The 17,582-nt window shown below is 41.9% G+C and overlaps 2 protein-coding genes across 5 annotated transcripts; both read right to left on the reverse strand.

Moving 5' to 3' along the window:
- Window positions 1-4,348: 4,348 nt before the first annotated feature.
- LOC147888177 (pentatricopeptide repeat-containing protein At3g13880-like) lies at window positions 4,349-8,286 on the reverse strand. The gene is made up of 3 exons (XM_087393300.1): window positions 8,109-8,286; window positions 7,875-8,023; window positions 4,349-7,703 (listed from the first exon to the last, which is right to left on the reverse strand). Exons 1-3 carry the CDS (start codon window positions 8,124-8,126, stop codon window positions 4,349-4,351), a joined length of 3,522 nt encoding a protein of 1,173 aa, XP_087249426.1. The 5' UTR covers window positions 8,127-8,286.
- Window positions 8,287-11,809: 3,523 nt separating this feature from the next.
- Window positions 11,810-15,348, reverse strand: LOC147888178 (uncharacterized). 4 transcript variants are annotated; one of them, XR_015543154.1, is made up of 7 exons: window positions 15,203-15,348; window positions 15,043-15,100; window positions 14,818-14,937; window positions 14,624-14,731; window positions 14,354-14,530; window positions 12,555-14,005; window positions 11,810-12,134 (listed from the first exon to the last, which is right to left on the reverse strand). XR_015543154.1 is itself a non-coding variant. In XM_087393835.1 (6 exons), exons 4-6 carry the CDS (start codon window positions 14,667-14,669, stop codon window positions 13,920-13,922), a joined length of 309 nt encoding a protein of 102 aa, XP_087249961.1. In that variant the 5' UTR covers window positions 14,670-14,731; window positions 14,818-14,937; window positions 15,043-15,100; window positions 15,203-15,348; the 3' UTR covers window positions 11,810-13,919. The 4 variants fall into 4 exon arrangements, 3 of the variants coding, with proteins under 3 accessions (XP_087249961.1, XP_087249962.1, XP_087249963.1); XM_087393835.1 differs by having other exon boundaries at window positions 11,810-14,005; XM_087393836.1 differs by having other exon boundaries at window positions 11,810-14,005; window positions 15,043-15,097; window positions 15,203-15,335.
- Window positions 15,349-17,582: the final 2,234 nt, after the last annotated feature.

The raw sequence follows: 17,582 nt of genomic DNA on the forward strand, positions 1-17,582 counted from the left end.
TTTTAGTGCCATATCAAGAAGAGAGGAAGGCAAAGTAAAAGGGGTGGACAAGGAGTAGGTGGTTGAAAGTCAACTCATGAAGTTGCAAGCTGGATGTCTAAGGTCTTTGAAAATAAAGTGATGCCTGCATACGACCGAGAAACAGGCAAACACTAGGGAGGATGAGGGGAGACCAAGCAAACATTTGTACAACAGGTCACACATAGTTGGCTACTTGGCTCTAGGTGGGTTGGTAGGAGGGGGAGGGGCCGAGGGGGGGGGGGTGTTTAACGAGGACACCATATGGTTTTGATGTTTGAAAGGGCAAGCACCACACATGTCGGCCCACTCAATTTTGTCACTACCATTGAAACGGCTACACATATGTACATATCACTTCATGAGCATGAGCTATGGAATGTTTCATGCTCACGCCATGCAACATAGGCAATGGAGTGTCCATGATCCACACATACTCGGGACAATGGTTCCTTGACATGATGACATTGGCTAGGTGCTCTCAATCGACACTAGGCTAATGGAAGTGGAAAGGTGCCTAAGGTTTCCAAGTACCCAACCCAAGGGGTGCCCATGTGAAAGGGTGCCAAGGGGACATGTGCTAGAGGAGGGATTGGTCATATCTATAACACATCTCTTCAGAATTCGATTTTAAGGAGTAGAGATCTCTAGACTGGTAAACCAACTTCCACTACATGCTTTACCCTAGCAAGCACAAGTAGAGGACCGACAACGATCACCGACAGTGTGAGTTGGACTAGGACGAGAGGATACAAAGCCACTTCGTGCACAAAATAATGCACGTAAAGAGTGACACCTAGGGCATCGGCACACCACTTACCAAAAAAAAAGTTTACATCTCTGACTCTCGTCTCAAGTTTCTTCATAAGGAAATAACTTGTATATTTTTCTTTTCGATTTTGGTAACATCGTAAATGACAGATTTTGCCTGACTTCCCCGATCGGGAAAGCTCACGTAATGGAGGCTTGAGCGCCTTCCCTCACTCCGCCTCTTGATATCTTGGTCTATGCATGATTTCCTCTAGCTAATGTAGACAAGGGCATTTAGTATAGACAAGGGCACAAGTCAATTCCTTGGAGGAACGACTTGCGAGCTTTGAAGGGCTTGCTGTTGACGGTGAGTCTACCATCCATGTTGAACTTTTTGTATTGAGATCTAACATTTAGGATATGTAGAGAGATTCAAACACACTAGAAAGGAACCTAGCTAAGTCACAAGATGAGGTGCATTGCCTCATCCATGAAGTGTCCAAAGCTAACGTGGAGATAATACGTCTCTCCCACAAGCTTAGTGTATGTGAGCTTGGCAACGGAGTGCCTAGCGTGAATGTGCGGGCTCACGAAACGGCATTGTGAGCATGAGTTATGGAACGTTCATGTCGGCACCATGCGACATGGGCAATGGAGTGCCCATGATCTGCATGTACCTGCTGAGACGATGGTTCCTTGACACAACACTAGGATAAAGGAAGCGGAAACGATGTCTAATGTTTTGGAGTACCCAACCCAAGCGGTGCCCATGTGAATGGATGTCTTTCAAGATCCTAGGGCACACATCCCAGAGGAGGGATTGGTCATTCTACAACCCATCTCTTCAGAATTCAACGTTGAGTAGAGATATCTAGACTAGCGAACCAAGACCTTGTTGTGCGCTTCTAGATTGGTTCAACTTGGCAAGCACAAGCAGAGCATCGACAATGGATCACCAATAGTGAAGAGGACTAGGATGAGTTGAGGTGGAGCTGTTTCATGCATAGGGCACGTAGAGAGGTGACACCCAAGCCACCAGCACGCCACTTACCCGAAAAGGAAAGTTCACATCTTAGACTCCCATCTCAAGTTTCTTAATTTGGAAAGCAATCGCTTTCTATTTTGCTTTCGATTGTGGTACATTATAAGAACATTTTGTCAGGTTCGTGCAATGGAGTCTTGAGTTGCATGATTTTCTCTCTCACCTTGGGCACATGACAGCTTTTTCAAAAAGTTCAGGCAGCTTTGGCTGATGTGGCAAACGGAATGCCAAACCTTGCCTAACCCTTGCAATCGGACTGCATGGGCAGGTAAGGGCAGGCAAGGATCTAGCAACCCATGAGAAGCTGCCCCTCATCCCTTCTTGCTCTCATGGGGCACGTGCCCATAATTCCAACAAACTTGAGGCAGAATCCAACAAACTTCAGGCAAGCATGCGCCCATGATTGTGATTCCTTGAGGGAGGCAACTCTCTAAACGGAAGGGAACATGTGCCCAACAATGAACGATGCATTTCAAATCACGTCGGTTAAAAACAAGGGTATCACGTTGTTACGCACCAGGCGCCTTTCAGATGAAGCAGCCCCCATCCTAGTCGCTCCTATCACCACGGGTTGCAGTAAGCACTAACGGCAGGCCATATCTTCAAAACCATACTCGCAACTATATGCACAGTGCCGTGATTATGCTTCAGCGAGTGTGTCGCGTGCATTCCGAAGCTTCCAACACTCCATAAACAGCACATTGCAAACATCAGTTGACATAACATGAACATGCACAAACGGTATAAACGGCACTTCGTGGGAAGGGGGTGCATGAAACGTGAGCACGTAAGGCGTAAGGGAAAAACGGTGTGTGGGCTAGACATCATTTGGCATTGAGATCTACCGTTCAGGGTATGCCAATAGATTCGTTCGCAATTGAAAGGAACCTGCTTGAGTCACGAGATGAGGTGCATTGCCTCATCCATGATGTGTATGAAGCTCACATATGTCTGTCAACTTGAGCTGTGGACGGTTACCAGAGGACAGTCATCGTCGGACCATCCGGGTGCCTTTTGAGATTGTCTTAGAGGAGGGACTGGTCATTCTACAACACCTCTCTTCATAATTCGACTTTGAGGAGCAGAGACCTCTACAGTGGCAAACCAAGACCCTGCTGTGCACTTCCAGACTGGTTTACCCTAGCGAGCACAAGCAGAGTACTGGCAACGACTCACCGGCAGTGAGGAGAACTAAGACAAGTTGAGACAGAGCCATTTCGTGCACCAAATGGACCTGGGCATGTAGAAAAACCGTGCGCGTAGATAGGCGACACCCAAGGCGCCGGAGTACAACTTGTCCAAAAAGCAAAGTTTGCAACTCAGACTCACATCTCAAGCTTCTTCATATGGAAAGCACTTACTTTGTATTTTGCTTTCTGATTCTGGTTACATTGTAAACGCCAGATTTCACCCGACTCTCCCCATCGGGTAATGGAGGCTAGAGCGCCTTCCCTCAGTCCGCCCTCTTGGTCTGCGCATGATTTTCTCTCTCTAAAACAAACGTTGCGTTTCAGGCCAAGTTGGGTCAAACCGAGGTTAGCACCCCGTTATACACAGGGCACCTTTCAGACGAGCCAATCCCCATATAGTAGTCGTTGGGCGTGAGGCAGCCTAGTAGCTCCTATCACCATGGGTCACGGTAAACACTCACGACAGGCCATATCCTCAAAAACCCCATCCGCAATTATATGCACAGTTTGCTGTTTCGCACCGTTTATGCTTCTGCGAGTGTGTCTCATGCGAGTGTGTCTCATGTTGGATATCGAAGCCTTAGTGTGTGAAATCCTAGAGTGAATGTCCCCCACTAGAGTATCTGTGGGAGCTTTAGAGCCACACGTCATTGTGGTAGTCGTGATTGGGTAGGAGTCTGAGGTGGAAGGTCCATATGACCTCACCTATAATGTCATAAGAGAGGGTTTGCCCAGCCTATAAAAAGGGCCATGTACTCAACAAAGAAATCAATACAATAGTGCTTTTATACCCAAGTCTCATCATGTGACTGCCATTTGTTCTCTCTCGCCAGTCTCTCTTACGATGCTCGATAACATTCCGAACTAAGCATCGAGCACTCCATAAACGACGCATTGCAAACATCAACATAACATGAACATGCACAAACGGCTCTTTGTGGGAAAGGGGTGTACATGAGATATGAGCACACAAGGCGTGAGGGGAAAATGGTGCCTGGGCTAGACACGTTAGCTTCAAGATGGGAGAAGGGGAAAACGGCAGCGTGTGAGGCGTGTCGATGTCAACCTTGTGACAGGAGGGGGGGTGGTTGGATGAGGGGAGCAAGAGGAAAGGGAAGCAGGGGGTGTTTGGGAAAGTCGCAATTGTTCCTCTTTTGGGAGGCATGCCAATTAACACTCTTGGGTGGGGTGTCAGGGGAGGTATATCTGATGCATAGAAGCTGAAAGCCTGGGCCACAACTATAGTCCTAAGCCCTATAAAAGTTATGTAAACTTTTTTCAATAAGGATGCCAAGTTTTACAGAATAACCAAGCTTTGCAAACAATCATTATCTCAACATGCACACAACTAAAAACATACATATTCACAAGAGCAAAAACCATCATTAAAGTGTTGAAGTCGGCATTCATCAATCATTGCAATATCTCCAGTTTCAAAATTGGACATAACCTTCGTTGCATTATGCCAATCAGTACAAACTTCAAGACTGTTGGTCATTGCAACATTTATCCACTTGAAAGTGCTATCAAGCCCAAAAGGCATGACAAACTTCTCACTAGATCTTGAAAAGCCATATTCCTTCATATTGTCCATTATCGGATCAAGCACCAGGTCCAATTGTGGCACATATCCATTCTCCCTCATGTGTGTACCTAAGCTGTTTAATTTTGCATCAACACCATCACTTTGAGGGTGGCTTTGGCCTCCAACGATGAACTGGTGTACCCCATTGCAAATCTCGACCCAAGCAATCCCGAGCTGCTTCTTTGCATCCACGTCTTTCTTAAGTTCTTGAATTTCATAAACATCCTCCCACATGCAGGCATCTGCATAGATATTTGACATAAGCACATATGCAGAAGCATCGCTGGAGCCGGATCGAAGAAGTTGCTCAAAACATCGTCTTCCTAGCTCTACATTGCTGTAAGTTCTGCAGCTAGTTAATAAAGACATCCAGACAATATTATCCGGTAGGACTGGCATACTTCGGAGCAAGTCCTCAGTCTTGTTGAAGCATCCTGTGCGCCCAAGAAGGTCAATAATGCAGCTATAGTGCTGAAGACCTGGTATAATCCCCCAGTCTTTGACCATGCATTCAAAGAACCAACAGCCTTCCCGTACAAGGCCTGCATGAGCATAGGCAACAAGAATACTTGTAAAAATTCCACTGTCCGGGTTCAATCCTTGCTGTTGCATGTCTAAAAGACATTCTCTAGCAAGCCTGCTGTCACCACATCGGGCATATGCTGCAAACATTGCACCCCATGAAACCACATCTTGATTCAGGAGGTTGTTAAAGACTCTTTGTGCCTCGTTTAGGCTCCCACATTTGGCATACATGTCAACGAGGGAGCTGCCAATGGTTTCATCTAATTCAAGTTCATTTCTGATTATCAGATTGTGGATGGCCTGGCCCTGTCCTAGGGCTCCTATACTACCACAGGCTTTCAGGCTACAGAACAATGTTGTTTTGCTTGGCTTTATTGCCTCCTTGAGCATTTGCTTAAAAAGTTCCAAAGCATAAAGACAATGCCCTTCTGTCACGTAGGCTGAAAGCATGGTACTCCATGATGCCGAATCTCGATTCAGCAGTTTATCAAACACTCTGAATGCCTCTTCTAAGTTCCCAAGCTTGGCATACATGTCAATAAGTGTGTTGCCAACAACCAAATCTGTCTCAAGTCCCTGTGCTAAGATCTGGTCATGTATAACCCTACCCTTTTCTAAGGATCCAAGGCTACCATAGAGTTTCACCATGGATGAAAATATAAAACCGTCTGGCTTAATACCCTCTGACTTCATTTTCTCAAAGAATTCAAGAGCAGCAAGCCCATGTCCATGCAAGACATATCCTGCTATCATAGTACCCCAGGGGACGATATCTTGATTTGGCAAAACATCAAACACTTTGCGTGCCTCTTTTAGATCCCCAAACTTAGAATACATATCAATAAGACTGTTGCCAACAACCACATCTACCTGAAGCCCACTTCTGATGATCTGGTCATGTATCACCCTGCCTTTCCTGATAGCCCCTGTGCTGCCACATGCTTTCAAGATGCACAAAAATGTGACTCTGTTTGGGTTCATGCCGCGCTGTTGCATTTCCTCAAACAGTGACAATGCAACAAGGCCATGCCCATGTGTAGCATATCCTGCAATTAGTGCACACCATGACACCACATCTGGACTTGGCAATTCACCAAACACTCCACGTGCCTCATTTAGGCTCCCACATTTTGCATACATGTCAATAAGGGCGCTCCCAATCATCACATCTGATTTCAGTTCCTTGCTGATGATTTGATTGTGTATCAGTCGTCCCTGCTCTATGTCTTCTAAATTGCCACATGCTTTCAAACTACACAAGATTATTACTTTGTCTGGCTTTACACCTTCCTTCTGCATTTCCTCAAAAAGTTCAAGAGCAGGAAGATACTTGCCCATTGCAGCGTACCCTGCAATCATTGCACCCCAAGAAACCAAATCTCTCCCTGACAGCTCGTTAAAAATTTTTCGTGCCTCCTCTAGTTTCCCACATTTGGCATACATATCAATAAGACTGCTGCTAACCACCAAATCTGATTTGAGACCAGTTACAAGTATCTGATTATGTATCCTCCTGCCTTGCCCTACGTCCCCAAGGCTGCCACAAGCCTTCAGAATGCATGAAAGTGTACCTGCATTTGGCTTTAAACCCTGCCGTTGCATTTCATCGAAAAGCTCCAGTGCTGAAAGGCCATCCTCATGCATCACATAGCCTGCGATCATCGTACCCCAAGATACCTCATCACGATCTGTTAACCTCTGAAATACATGGTATGCCTCCTCAAGACTCCCAAGCTTGGAATACATATCAACCAAAGAGTTCCCAAGGACTACATCCGATTCGAGTCCACTTTGAATCAATTGGTCATGAATTAACGTGGCCTGCCTTACATTACCTAAAGAGCCACATGCTTTCAATGCACATATAAACGTAACATTGCTTGGCTTGATGCCCTGCTGTTGCATTTCCTCAAAAAGAGTAAGAGCAGGAAGAGCAAGTCCATATTGGATGTAGCCTGTAATCATAGCCCCCCATGATACAACATCCGGTTCCAACAATCTTTCAAAGACTTTATGTGCCTCTTGTAGGTTGCCACATTTGGCATACATGTCAATAAGAGTGTTTCCAATGACCGTATCTGACCCCAATCCACGATTAATTATCTGTTCATGAATCTGTTTTCCCTCTTGTAGGGCGCCAATGCTGCTACATGCTTTTAAGATGCATAAAAAAGTAACTTTGTCTGGCTTTATGCCCTTCTGCTCCATCATGTAATACAACTCAAGAGCTTTTTTTCCTTCTCTGAGCTTTGCATGTGCGGAGATTATGGCATTCCACGTGTATACTGTCGGTTTCCATAATTTATAAAATACTTTGTTGGCATCTCGCAAGCTCCCACAAGAGGTAAACAGGCGGATGAGATGGTCCCCTAAAACAGTAACTGAATCAAGTCCAGCGCTCACCATGAGCAAATGCACTCGCCTGCAAGCTGCTAGATCGTTCCTTTTCGTGCATCCCTGCAGAAGAGCATAAATGACGTCTCTCGATATAGAAGCCCCACGCTTCTGCAAGAGGTTCAACGCGTCGTCCACTCGTCCTTCTTTGCACAATCTGCTCAGATTTGCAGCAGGCCCAAAATCTCCACAATGCCCACTGAATCTTATAATCAAACATTATAAGCAGCATCAAGCAATAGCAATAGCAGTACTATGTAAGAGGATTTTCAAAATCAACTGCTCCGTCAAGATCACAAAACACAAAACGTGGCTGCACAAAGAAAGAAGAGGGGACCGACAATTTCGCTGCAGAGCTAGACAATCATACCCGATAGAATTGCTTCCAGGCTCCACACATAGTTGAAGGGGACATCGTGCCCATGTAACCCAACCGCATGGTGTTTCGGGTTGCCTCAGTTCAAGCCACGGTCGAGCCTTTGTATTGCAACCTACGAAGTCCACGTACCTCTGAATTTTCTGCAACACCCACGAACATCATATCATATTCACTCAAAGCGTAATGAAGACTATGGTCTCATGATTGAAACAAGGAGATACTTACGCTGTTGAATCTCATCATTTAACCACTGGAGAGGCTGCAACACGAAGTTCCGCCATAGCAGAAGTCTGTCGCCTGCTCTTGCTACAAGAGTATATGAATGTGGGTATAATTTTCTTCAGTTGCAACTTCCGACCAATGACTCCGACCATGGCAGTAGACATGGACAACTATGGTTCGTGCCTTTGTGCGGACAAAAAACGCTTTAATACCTCCTAAAAGAGTAAAGAGTGCCCATTGTTGGGCACTTAAAAATTGGGGTTTCAAATTTTTAAGGTTTTTCTCAAGAATTTGCTGATTTTTTAGCTAAATTGCCTAAAATTTTGCAAATTTTATAGAATTGAGAAAATATATTTTACGTGTGAAAATGAAAATGTTGCAGGTTCATTGTATGTGGTTTGCAAGTTTTCGGTGAACACTGGTACGTTGTCATGGGTAGCCCCTTTACAAAATACTTGCCTGCCCAAACATGCATTTAACAAGGTGAATTATATTCACTAGGCTTGCCCTCATAATTTTAATTAAATTTGTGTTGGAAGGGTTGTGTAAATAATCGAGTCATCGAACCAATACACAAAGTTTGTCCCCGAGATTAAATTTTGTGCGCTGTTGTTTGTTTAGATGTGGTCTATAGAGGATCCATATATAGTTATCGGTGAACTTATTACTTGATTCATTTGTCTTTGACACATGAATTCTTTTAGAAATGTTCGTTGGCTAGTTTGTTTTTGGAGTCAATGTTGAGGTCGTTGATGATGTAAGTTGTTGTGTTTGTATTTTTTATATCATATATTCCCTGAAAGCATTGTAGAAGCTTTTGTGGTTTTGTTTTTGGGTGTTTGTAGACATTAAGTATTCTTAGTTTTATGTTTTTTATTATCGTGAGAAGATCGTAAGTAAGACTAGTTGCTATAGAAACGATCCAAAGTCCAAATCAAGTATATTAGGTTCTTCTAGTACCGTGGCAATTCACTTCATGTTTGCTGCATGTTGAACGGTGTCACTCTCATTTGTTAGTGGTAGTAGGATTCTTTATGCTTGTGTTGTGTTTGGATTTCCTTTTGTTATGTATTGGTCTATGAAGTTTGTGAGTTTGTCAACTGTGCAATTGTTTAAAGATGGTGCATCTTTTATCCATAGCAATCCATGGTCATGTTGACTTCCTCTATTTTGGAACTCTACTACAAAGAAGTAGTCCATTACTTCTCTAATGATGTCATTGTCTTTTTGAAGGAGTTGTTTTAGTGCCTCAAAGCGGTGGACATAGTATTGTGCTGTGGTGATGGGATCAAAATGTACTAAGTCTCTTATCTCTGTGGGGCTTTCGAGAGATTGAAACGGTGTGTTTGGGCTTCATAAAAGTTTTAGGCATTGCACTAGAGGATCCCACAACCTTTCCGATGTTGATAGTGTGACGAAAATTGTGGGTGCACCCAATTGTCGTATCATCGCAAAGAGATTCTTCTTTAATTTGTTTTTGTAGTCCATCAAAGTTCGTAGGCATACAAAGTCCCATCGCAAAGAGATTCTTCGTTAATTTGTTTTTGTAGTCCATCAAAGTTCGTAGGCATACAAAGTCCTTGTATCCAATGTTTGATTGTGCCAGCTTCTCGATATTTGTGTCACACAGTGTTCTTCCTTTTAGCTGTCCTTTCGCATTCTCACCCATGTGGAGGACAGTACTTGTTTCGTCACTATTTTCACCGCTTTAAAGAACAAGTTCTGAATTGATAGTGCAAACCTTTGGTCCTTATTTTTTAATTCCTAGTGTGCTATACTTTGGTACGATGTAGTTGTTGTGATTGTATACAATCTAGGATGTCTATTAAATAGATTTGGGAATGCAAGTTCCTCGCAATGGGTGTCTTTAAAAAAGCCTAGTGGTGAGAAGCCCTCTGAAGGTGCAACATTGATCAATCTGTCTTCAAAGTTGATTACTTGGTTGTTGATGTAGATTCCATGTACAAGAGTGTCTGTGTCTAAGTCATCCTTGGTTTGGTTGCAAAGGTTGAAGATGTTGCATTCGTTGTTTTCATCAAAATGCCTCTGTTCAGTGGTGTGATGCAACCGAGTTGAATTTAGCTTTATGTGGTTTTTCTCATACAATGGTGATCCTAGGAGCTCTTTCAATGCATGCATTGTCAAGGATGGGTGCACAAGTCCACATAGGTAGCGGTGGTTGTGCTCTAATTTTTGCTTTATGGACTTTATGAATGCTGTGGTCAACAAGCATAAGATGAACTAATTCGAAGACACAAATGGTCTTTGCATCTTCCTCATGCAGACACAAATGCAGACTAATTGCTTGAACAATCAGTCAGAAGAACAAAGAGGATTAGAAGAACAATGTCTAAAATCAAACTATACAAAATAAAAGTCGCGGATGCCCCTCAATATGAATGTATTTGATGCAAAATATTGACATTTCAAAGAAAATTGACATCATTGACGAAACGCAGAGGGGATTCTTACAATCACATCATGCCATGTCTGCTCAACTTACATCTAGTAAACATTACTTGTGTGGAGTATGTGCAAAGCAAATAAAGAGGCAGAAGGTTCCGTCCTTTAGTAATACAAAACATGACTCTGGCATAACAAATGCATTACATGTCATTATTAAACAACATCAAAGCCCGCCTCATTTCGATCAGGTTTCCATTCTCCCAAATATGGGAGTTATCCTATGAGGGACAATACGGAATGCAATGAAGCATAGTGAATGTCTTCTTGGATTTCGATAAAGCCCAGAAAGTACTGCCCATTTTATTGATGAGCACTTGTGCCACTACCTCTGAGTCTAAATATTTTATTGACTGTTCCTGTTACTGTGTGGCTCGTGCATGAACACATTAATAAGAATCTGTTTACTATATCCCTTGCTGAATCATTTGGGAAATTGTGCGTTGATTCTCATCTTCACTTGCCCATAACACATACTTCCTCTTAGTGATTCTTGTGAAGAGGGGAGAGATGGCCATAGGATGTGTTGACTCATCAACTAAAATCACATGGGATTGCTTTAGTAGCGATGTGCCAACCTCAAAACGTGTGACTATTTACAACTACTTTTGAAGTGTACGTGCAATTGCTGTGACAAATGAAAAGGAGAATCATAAATTATCAACCTAGATAATAAGGCCGTACAAACAAATAGTGCAACAAGATGTCATGTAATGGACATGTGCTATATTTCATGAAGAACTCTAGCAAGTAAGAACCATGGTGATTTTTCCAATGAGATGGACCTTGCAATTGATTTGCACAACATGCTGAACAATTCTTTTATGTATTGTTTGGGACGAATTGTTGCACACACTTGATTATATCTGTGTTAAATTCATTAGCATCATTAAATGCATTTGTTTTGTCAAGATCAAATTCTTCTAGTTGCTTTGCGTATTCCATAGCGATGTCAAATATTATCTTATCTTTGCATGTTTCAAATGTGTTAAGATAACATCACAAAAGTTTACGTAAAGCACGTAATGGCGTGTGTGGGAGAAATTTTTTCCGAGCCAAAATGAGGTTCTTGTAGCCTCTTTATTGTCATACCAAGCAAAAGATGAATACAATAGAGACCTTGTAAGTAAGGCAAGCCAAAATGAAGGGTTCAACACCTCTCTCACATAATCAAAACTACCAAACTAAACGATGGAAAATACAATCACTCTGCATCGAAAACTATAATGTGACCAGAGCTATTGATGGTGAAGTGGCTGGTGGGCTTTAACTCCAAAAGCATCAGGCAAACATGTTGAATGTTGTCATTGTAGTGAGCGATGAGTGGAACCTCCAAGCATAGGCATCATCAACATGAGAACCTCTAATTTAAATTGAAATATCGGACCCATCTTCCATAATAATTCTACCCTTTAGCGATGGTGTGCATAGAACTACATGTGGAGCATCACACGTGAAATAGAAAGGTCTAGCTAGGTCTCTGCTAACACGATTTCCAAAGCAAACGGAGCAACTGTAATCTAGCAACTACCCATTTAGCCCAACAACATGTAGAATATTGTGAACCTGCAAAATTTGTGATATAGGTGAGATTGTGAACCACAAATGCCTAAACCATTGCAAAGAACATTCCAATGCTTAAGTTTCGCCAATATCCCAAACCAAACACTTGATTGATGAAAACCTACTTTAGATCCTTTCTCTGAGTGCCCTCTGGAACATTACCCCAGATTGTGAAGTCAAACACACATAGTGAATCGCGTGCACCAATATATGAAACATTTCTAAGAGTAAGCATGACTATGCCATTATCATGAAACTCCTGGATCAACTCTGCTTGCACACTCTTGCGTTCGTTCGCGAAGGTCAACTATTCATAAAAACAGTGTTAGCAAAGTGAAAGGCTTTTGTTGCTTTCATGAAATAGAGAGCAGAAACTATAATGTTGTTGCTACTCTACAAATTAACGTAGTTCAGTGGACTTACAACTGCTTTGTCCTCATTGCGAGCCCATTTATACTGATTATTTGATCGTTTGAGCCACCCTTTGAGTCTACTTTGATTACAATAAAGGCAATCGTCCCCACCACAGTAGATACATTGCCCAGACCAAACTTTATAGTTGATGAAGCTGAAGGGAAATACAATGCAATTGTGGTTTCTAGTAGGAATGAAATACTACCCTTGAAGGGCTCCCCACCACGGATGACCATTCTGGTGGCATTAATATGTAGAGAATAACTTGTTGTTCCACCCTCATGAGTCACCTTTGGGAGAACAGTGGCTCCCTCGATACATTAAAAGAGTTGACCTCCAAGTATTCCCTATATTGCCCCACAAATGCGTGCGGAATAACAAGAGTTATAGTGTCGTAGTTGCATTGATTAGTTAGATCGGCACGGATGCATATTGGGTAGTTTGGATTTCGTGCTCTGAATGTCCCATACTTGGCCAACAACAACTTGCATCAAAGGCAAAACAATGATGTATAAACTCACATAATATATCTATGGATAGTATGGGAAGCGAGTTTCCTCCAACGACAAAGTTCTTCCCTAAAGGAACAATGGGTCCGGCACTATATTGGTCACTATATAGAGGTGGTCTATTGGATGGCCTATCTCTAATTTGTGCATTTGAAGTTGCATCATCGCTGCAATCCATATTCATGCATGACCTTTTTGGAGCCTTTTTGATTCTGGAAATGGGCACAAGAAATTGAAGTAAGACGCTGCCCTAAAGTTCTATTAGGAAAAGAATTGAATTAAAAGCGTGATATCCAACGAATAAAACAAATTTTCAAACAAATCCCACTTATTTTAAAAGAAGCAATTGACCAACTTAACGAATTAGCACATCAAAGTTGGAAAATTGGCTCATGAGAAAAGCAATTGTAATACCAAGTATGACAATTGAGGGACAATTGTTGGAGTTCTTTCTCTTTGTTATTTGGAATCAAGTAAACAAAATGTATAGGAAATGCTGAACACAATCACTGCAATTACTTTTGACTGGTACTCTGTTATAACTTGCAGTTAGAAAAGCCATCTCTATTAACGCATTAATGCAATATAAATAGAATTAGACATTAAAACATTTTAAATATGGAAAACCATTTAAAGTCCAAGTTTGTGCTTACCTCAAATGCACCCAACCACCAAATGTGCTTCTCTGATTGTAGACTGAAATATCTAGAGTCTGCTTTTGTTATTGTATGGATCAAGAGATCTATTCATAAGCATGATGGCCACTCTTTCAATCTTTCTTTCCGTAACAATTTCACATTCATCAAGCTTAATAACAATTCCAAGGATTATACAAAGTAACTTTGTAAATTCCCTCAATATGCAATCAATGCCCAATAAAATCACCTAACTTCCATACTTCCGCAAGATTCAGAAGAAGCATGCGTTTGATCCTGTGATCATCACAGCCACCTGCACCCAGTTACAAAATAGTCAACAGATGAGAACATCCACTGTGCTTCGTATAGTACCCAGACAGTCGAGGATTCTTAAAGAAATAGCCTGCAAATGAAAGACAAACAGGGATGGGGGGGTAGAGAACTTGTGAGGGCAAGGAGATCGCCTAATCCGGGGCTAGAGAGTTTGCGTAGGCAATGAGATCACCTAATAGAAAGCATTCGAGATCGGCTAATCGGGGGGTACAGTTTTTTTGCAGGCAATGAGATCGCTTAATAGAAAGCATTCGCAGAAAGGTCTTTAATTCTAAAACCCAGGGGAACTCCAATAAGTGTCGACGAATGGCAAGACAGTAGAACATACCTTCTTCATAGGTGAATTTGGCCACGCTCTGAAATGCCCTCTTCAACGTCTTCTTCTCCTTCTTGTCCGTGCAATGTTTGTGCTGGGCTGCTTTGATGTGTCGAGAAGAACCAGCTCCATTTTCTGGATGCCCAAGCACATCTACAGAGTGGATAAGATGGAAGTACGTAGAAGAAGCTGCAACAACAGACAAAAATTAGCGAAACATGTAGCGAAGTGCACTGGACCCAGCACACGCAAAGATGCAATGCAAGGAAACACAGTTTATACCTTGCATACACTGGTTCCCACAGAACGAAGGTCCTTCGTCCTTCATTGGTCATTTCCCAAGACAAACATCAGTCCGTTGAGCAGTTCAGAGCGGATCAGAAAAGCCTCCTGGATGGAATGAAGTCAGGCCTCAAATTCAAAACAAAGAAAAGAACATAGGAAAATATTGACCTGCACACATCAAAATCACTTACCACTTTCATGGCTATCTTCCACCATCTTGCCTACCATATTCGTGTTGGATTCCTCACAGTCCGCCATGCCAAACTCGGAAGTCTCTACTTCCTCCTTCATTTGGCCTGAACATGGTTCACCTGGCCAACCACAAAAGACTTTTTCATGTCAGTCCTACGCACGAATCTTGCTATAAAATCAATAATCTTTCTGTCACGCAATCGTACATATATGTCCAATCCTACCAATTGTGTCTTCCAACTTTTCTTCAGCAAGTCCAACATGAGTAGATTTCAAGAACTTCTGCAAAAAAACAAATGCAAAGAAAGATCACACAACTGCACTTTTACAATGTATCAAACTATGAAGCCCAGCATATTTCAGAAAGTAGGAAGGAAGTAATACATGAAGCCGAAGCAATGGATACCCTGTTCGAACTTCATACTACCGCTTTCCATCGATTCAGCAGGGACATGTCAATTGGAGGCCATTAGGAGGACGATGCTGAATGGGTTTAGGTGCAAAAAGAGAGAGTCAATAGAGCGAGCGGGAAAAAGTGAGTAAGCCCAAAAGAGCGAGCGAGAATTTGTTAAAGGAGTAGGAAAATCAAGCAAGCAAAGAAAGAATGTTAAATATCCCATAAAATAATTGCTTGAAGTAGAAAGTAGGGGTGTCACATTTCTTAAAATTGAGTCGTCTAAAGTTAAGGACTATGTTGACATGACCCTATTTCGGTTTGAAAATTACCCCGGGGGTCATTCATAAACATGTAACATAGCACATTAGTGCATCGAGGGGTATTTTTCTAATGGTGGGACCTACATGCCATTTATCTGCATGAGGGGATTATAAAATAGCAACTTAACGTAATTTGTTTATGTAGATTCATGAAGGAGCATCACAATTTTGAGTTTGACAATGTAAACACGTACAAGGGTTAATCCAATTACGTGAGAAAATGTAAAAATGCAAGAGTAGGGGTAATTTTTAACCCATGCTTGCTCACATATGCTTTATGGGTTTATGAAGAGTGACCCCTTGAGTGGAATTAAAAGGTAGAGGATTTTGAAGTTTGCCTATTGTTTTTGCCAAAATAGACGGTGTCTTCTTTCTCCGTATTATGGGAGACCTTGCTTTAAAATTGGTGCAATAAATTGGCCCAAAATTCACAAAATTCATATTCTGATGTACTTTTTTTTTAAAAATGGTGTAAAAGGGCATCATTTTCATTTAAATCATGCCTTGTTATTTGATGTAATATGTAACATTATGCCATTTGTTTTGGACAATCAAAAGATGCAAGGATGTTAAAAACTCATCTTTTGGGCCAAAAAACCAAAATTAGACAATTTGTAAGGATATAATCATGTGAAAATATCATCTTTTGGACCAAAACAAGGAGCGCGTTAACTAGCTCCCTATTATGGCCCAAAAGATGACATGTTCACATCCCTATATCTTTTGATTTACAAGTCCAAATGGGGTCATGTTACATATCACATCAAATGGCAAGGCGTGATTTAGATGATTATCATGTCTTTTTGCACCATCTATAAAATTTCATATACCAAAATATGAATTTTTGGTCGATTTGCTACATTGGTTGGATTAGAGGGATGTAAGAGTGAAAGAATTGTTCAAAGTGTCAATAGAGTTAAAAAGATAAGCATATGCATATGCATGTAATCTAGGCTAATGCATTTAAGAAGCCCTTTAGAATACCCCACTTGTGTGGAAGGTTGCATTGATGATCTCAATTAATAGGGGATTTATAAATCTTTTATTGTTTTGTATCAATCTCTTTTTTTGGGTCGCTCGCTTTTCGGTAATCCTCATGCAAAAAGAGCGTAGATGAGAGATACATCAATAGCCTGGTCCGTTTTATAGTCAACATTTCTGACACTGATGTAAACCATGGCTTGCGTACTTCGATGGATCAATTCAAGCGCAGCCCAACATGGAGACCTCCAAAACACATTTAATATCGTGGAGAAGCGTTGGCGAATCAATACAAACATTGACACCTATACGTCGATCACCTCCGTGCATCGTCTCTTGGGTATGTGAAAAGCAAACGTGCACATCTCCTCTTCTGCAGCACCCATTGCGAAACTTAGAGAGACACATGGGATCATAGGGAAGCTGTTGCATCACCTCAAACATAGAGGACTTTTTTATGCTAATCCTCCCAGCCACAGATTCTACTCATGAGCTCGTCTCTCGTGACTCGTGACCTTAGTCTTTACCCCTTCTTGGCATCCCTCTCTAATGCTAGGCCTCACTTATGCCTAGCCACACTTATTTACATCCACCGTTGCAGTGTCAAGCCCTCTTGGTTTCCCGCCTCACCCCATAACTACACCGCATGGCTCCAGGATTATGGTTGACGTAACATTCCCACCCCTTAAGAATGGTTTACGTCCTCGAAAACAAAATTGGGAAACCTCCTCTAGAGATTGCTTACCCTTTCCCATGTTGAACTCTCTTCAGATCTATCTTTCCACTTAACTAGACATTCTTGCCATATTGTGTGTCGTGTTCTTTTTTCTTGTCTATCTAAAATTCTTCTGGTTCATGTGGTAAAGATGCAAGTTCAATGAGTTCAACTAGGACTTGATTTCCAATGAGATTATCATCATCTCCTAACTTTCTTTTTAGCCTACTAACATAAAAAAGTGGATGTACTCTACATCTCTCATATAAGGCTAATTTGTAAGCAAGTTCTCCAATCCTCTTAAGTATTATGAATGGTCCACAATACCTAGGAGACAACTTCAAACATTTA

The sequence above is a fragment of the Dipteris shenzhenensis genome, chromosome 22 (assembly GCF_047967505.1).
Source record: "Dipteris shenzhenensis isolate YYH24624 ecotype China chromosome 22, Dip_SZ_1.0, whole genome shotgun sequence".
Taxonomy (NCBI): domain Eukaryota; kingdom Viridiplantae; phylum Streptophyta; class Polypodiopsida; order Gleicheniales; family Dipteridaceae; genus Dipteris; species Dipteris shenzhenensis.

Coding starts and splice junctions, on each gene's coding strand:
- LOC147888177 (XM_087393300.1), bottom strand. Junction 7,704..7,874: donor CCTGGAAGCAATTCTATCGG/GTATGATTGTCT, acceptor TATAAGATTCAG/TGGGCATTGTGGAGATTTTG.
- LOC147888178 (XM_087393835.1), bottom strand. CDS start 14,669: ATGAAGGACGAAGGACCTTCGTTCTGTGGGAACCAGTGTATGCAAG. Junction 14,531..14,623: donor TGGGAACCAGTGTATGCAAG/GTATAAACTGTG, acceptor CTGTTGTTGCAG/CTTCTTCTACGTACTTCCAT. Junction 14,006..14,353: donor CAAATTCACCTATGAAGAAG/GTATGTTCTACT, acceptor AACTGGGTGCAG/GTGGCTGTGATGATCACAGG.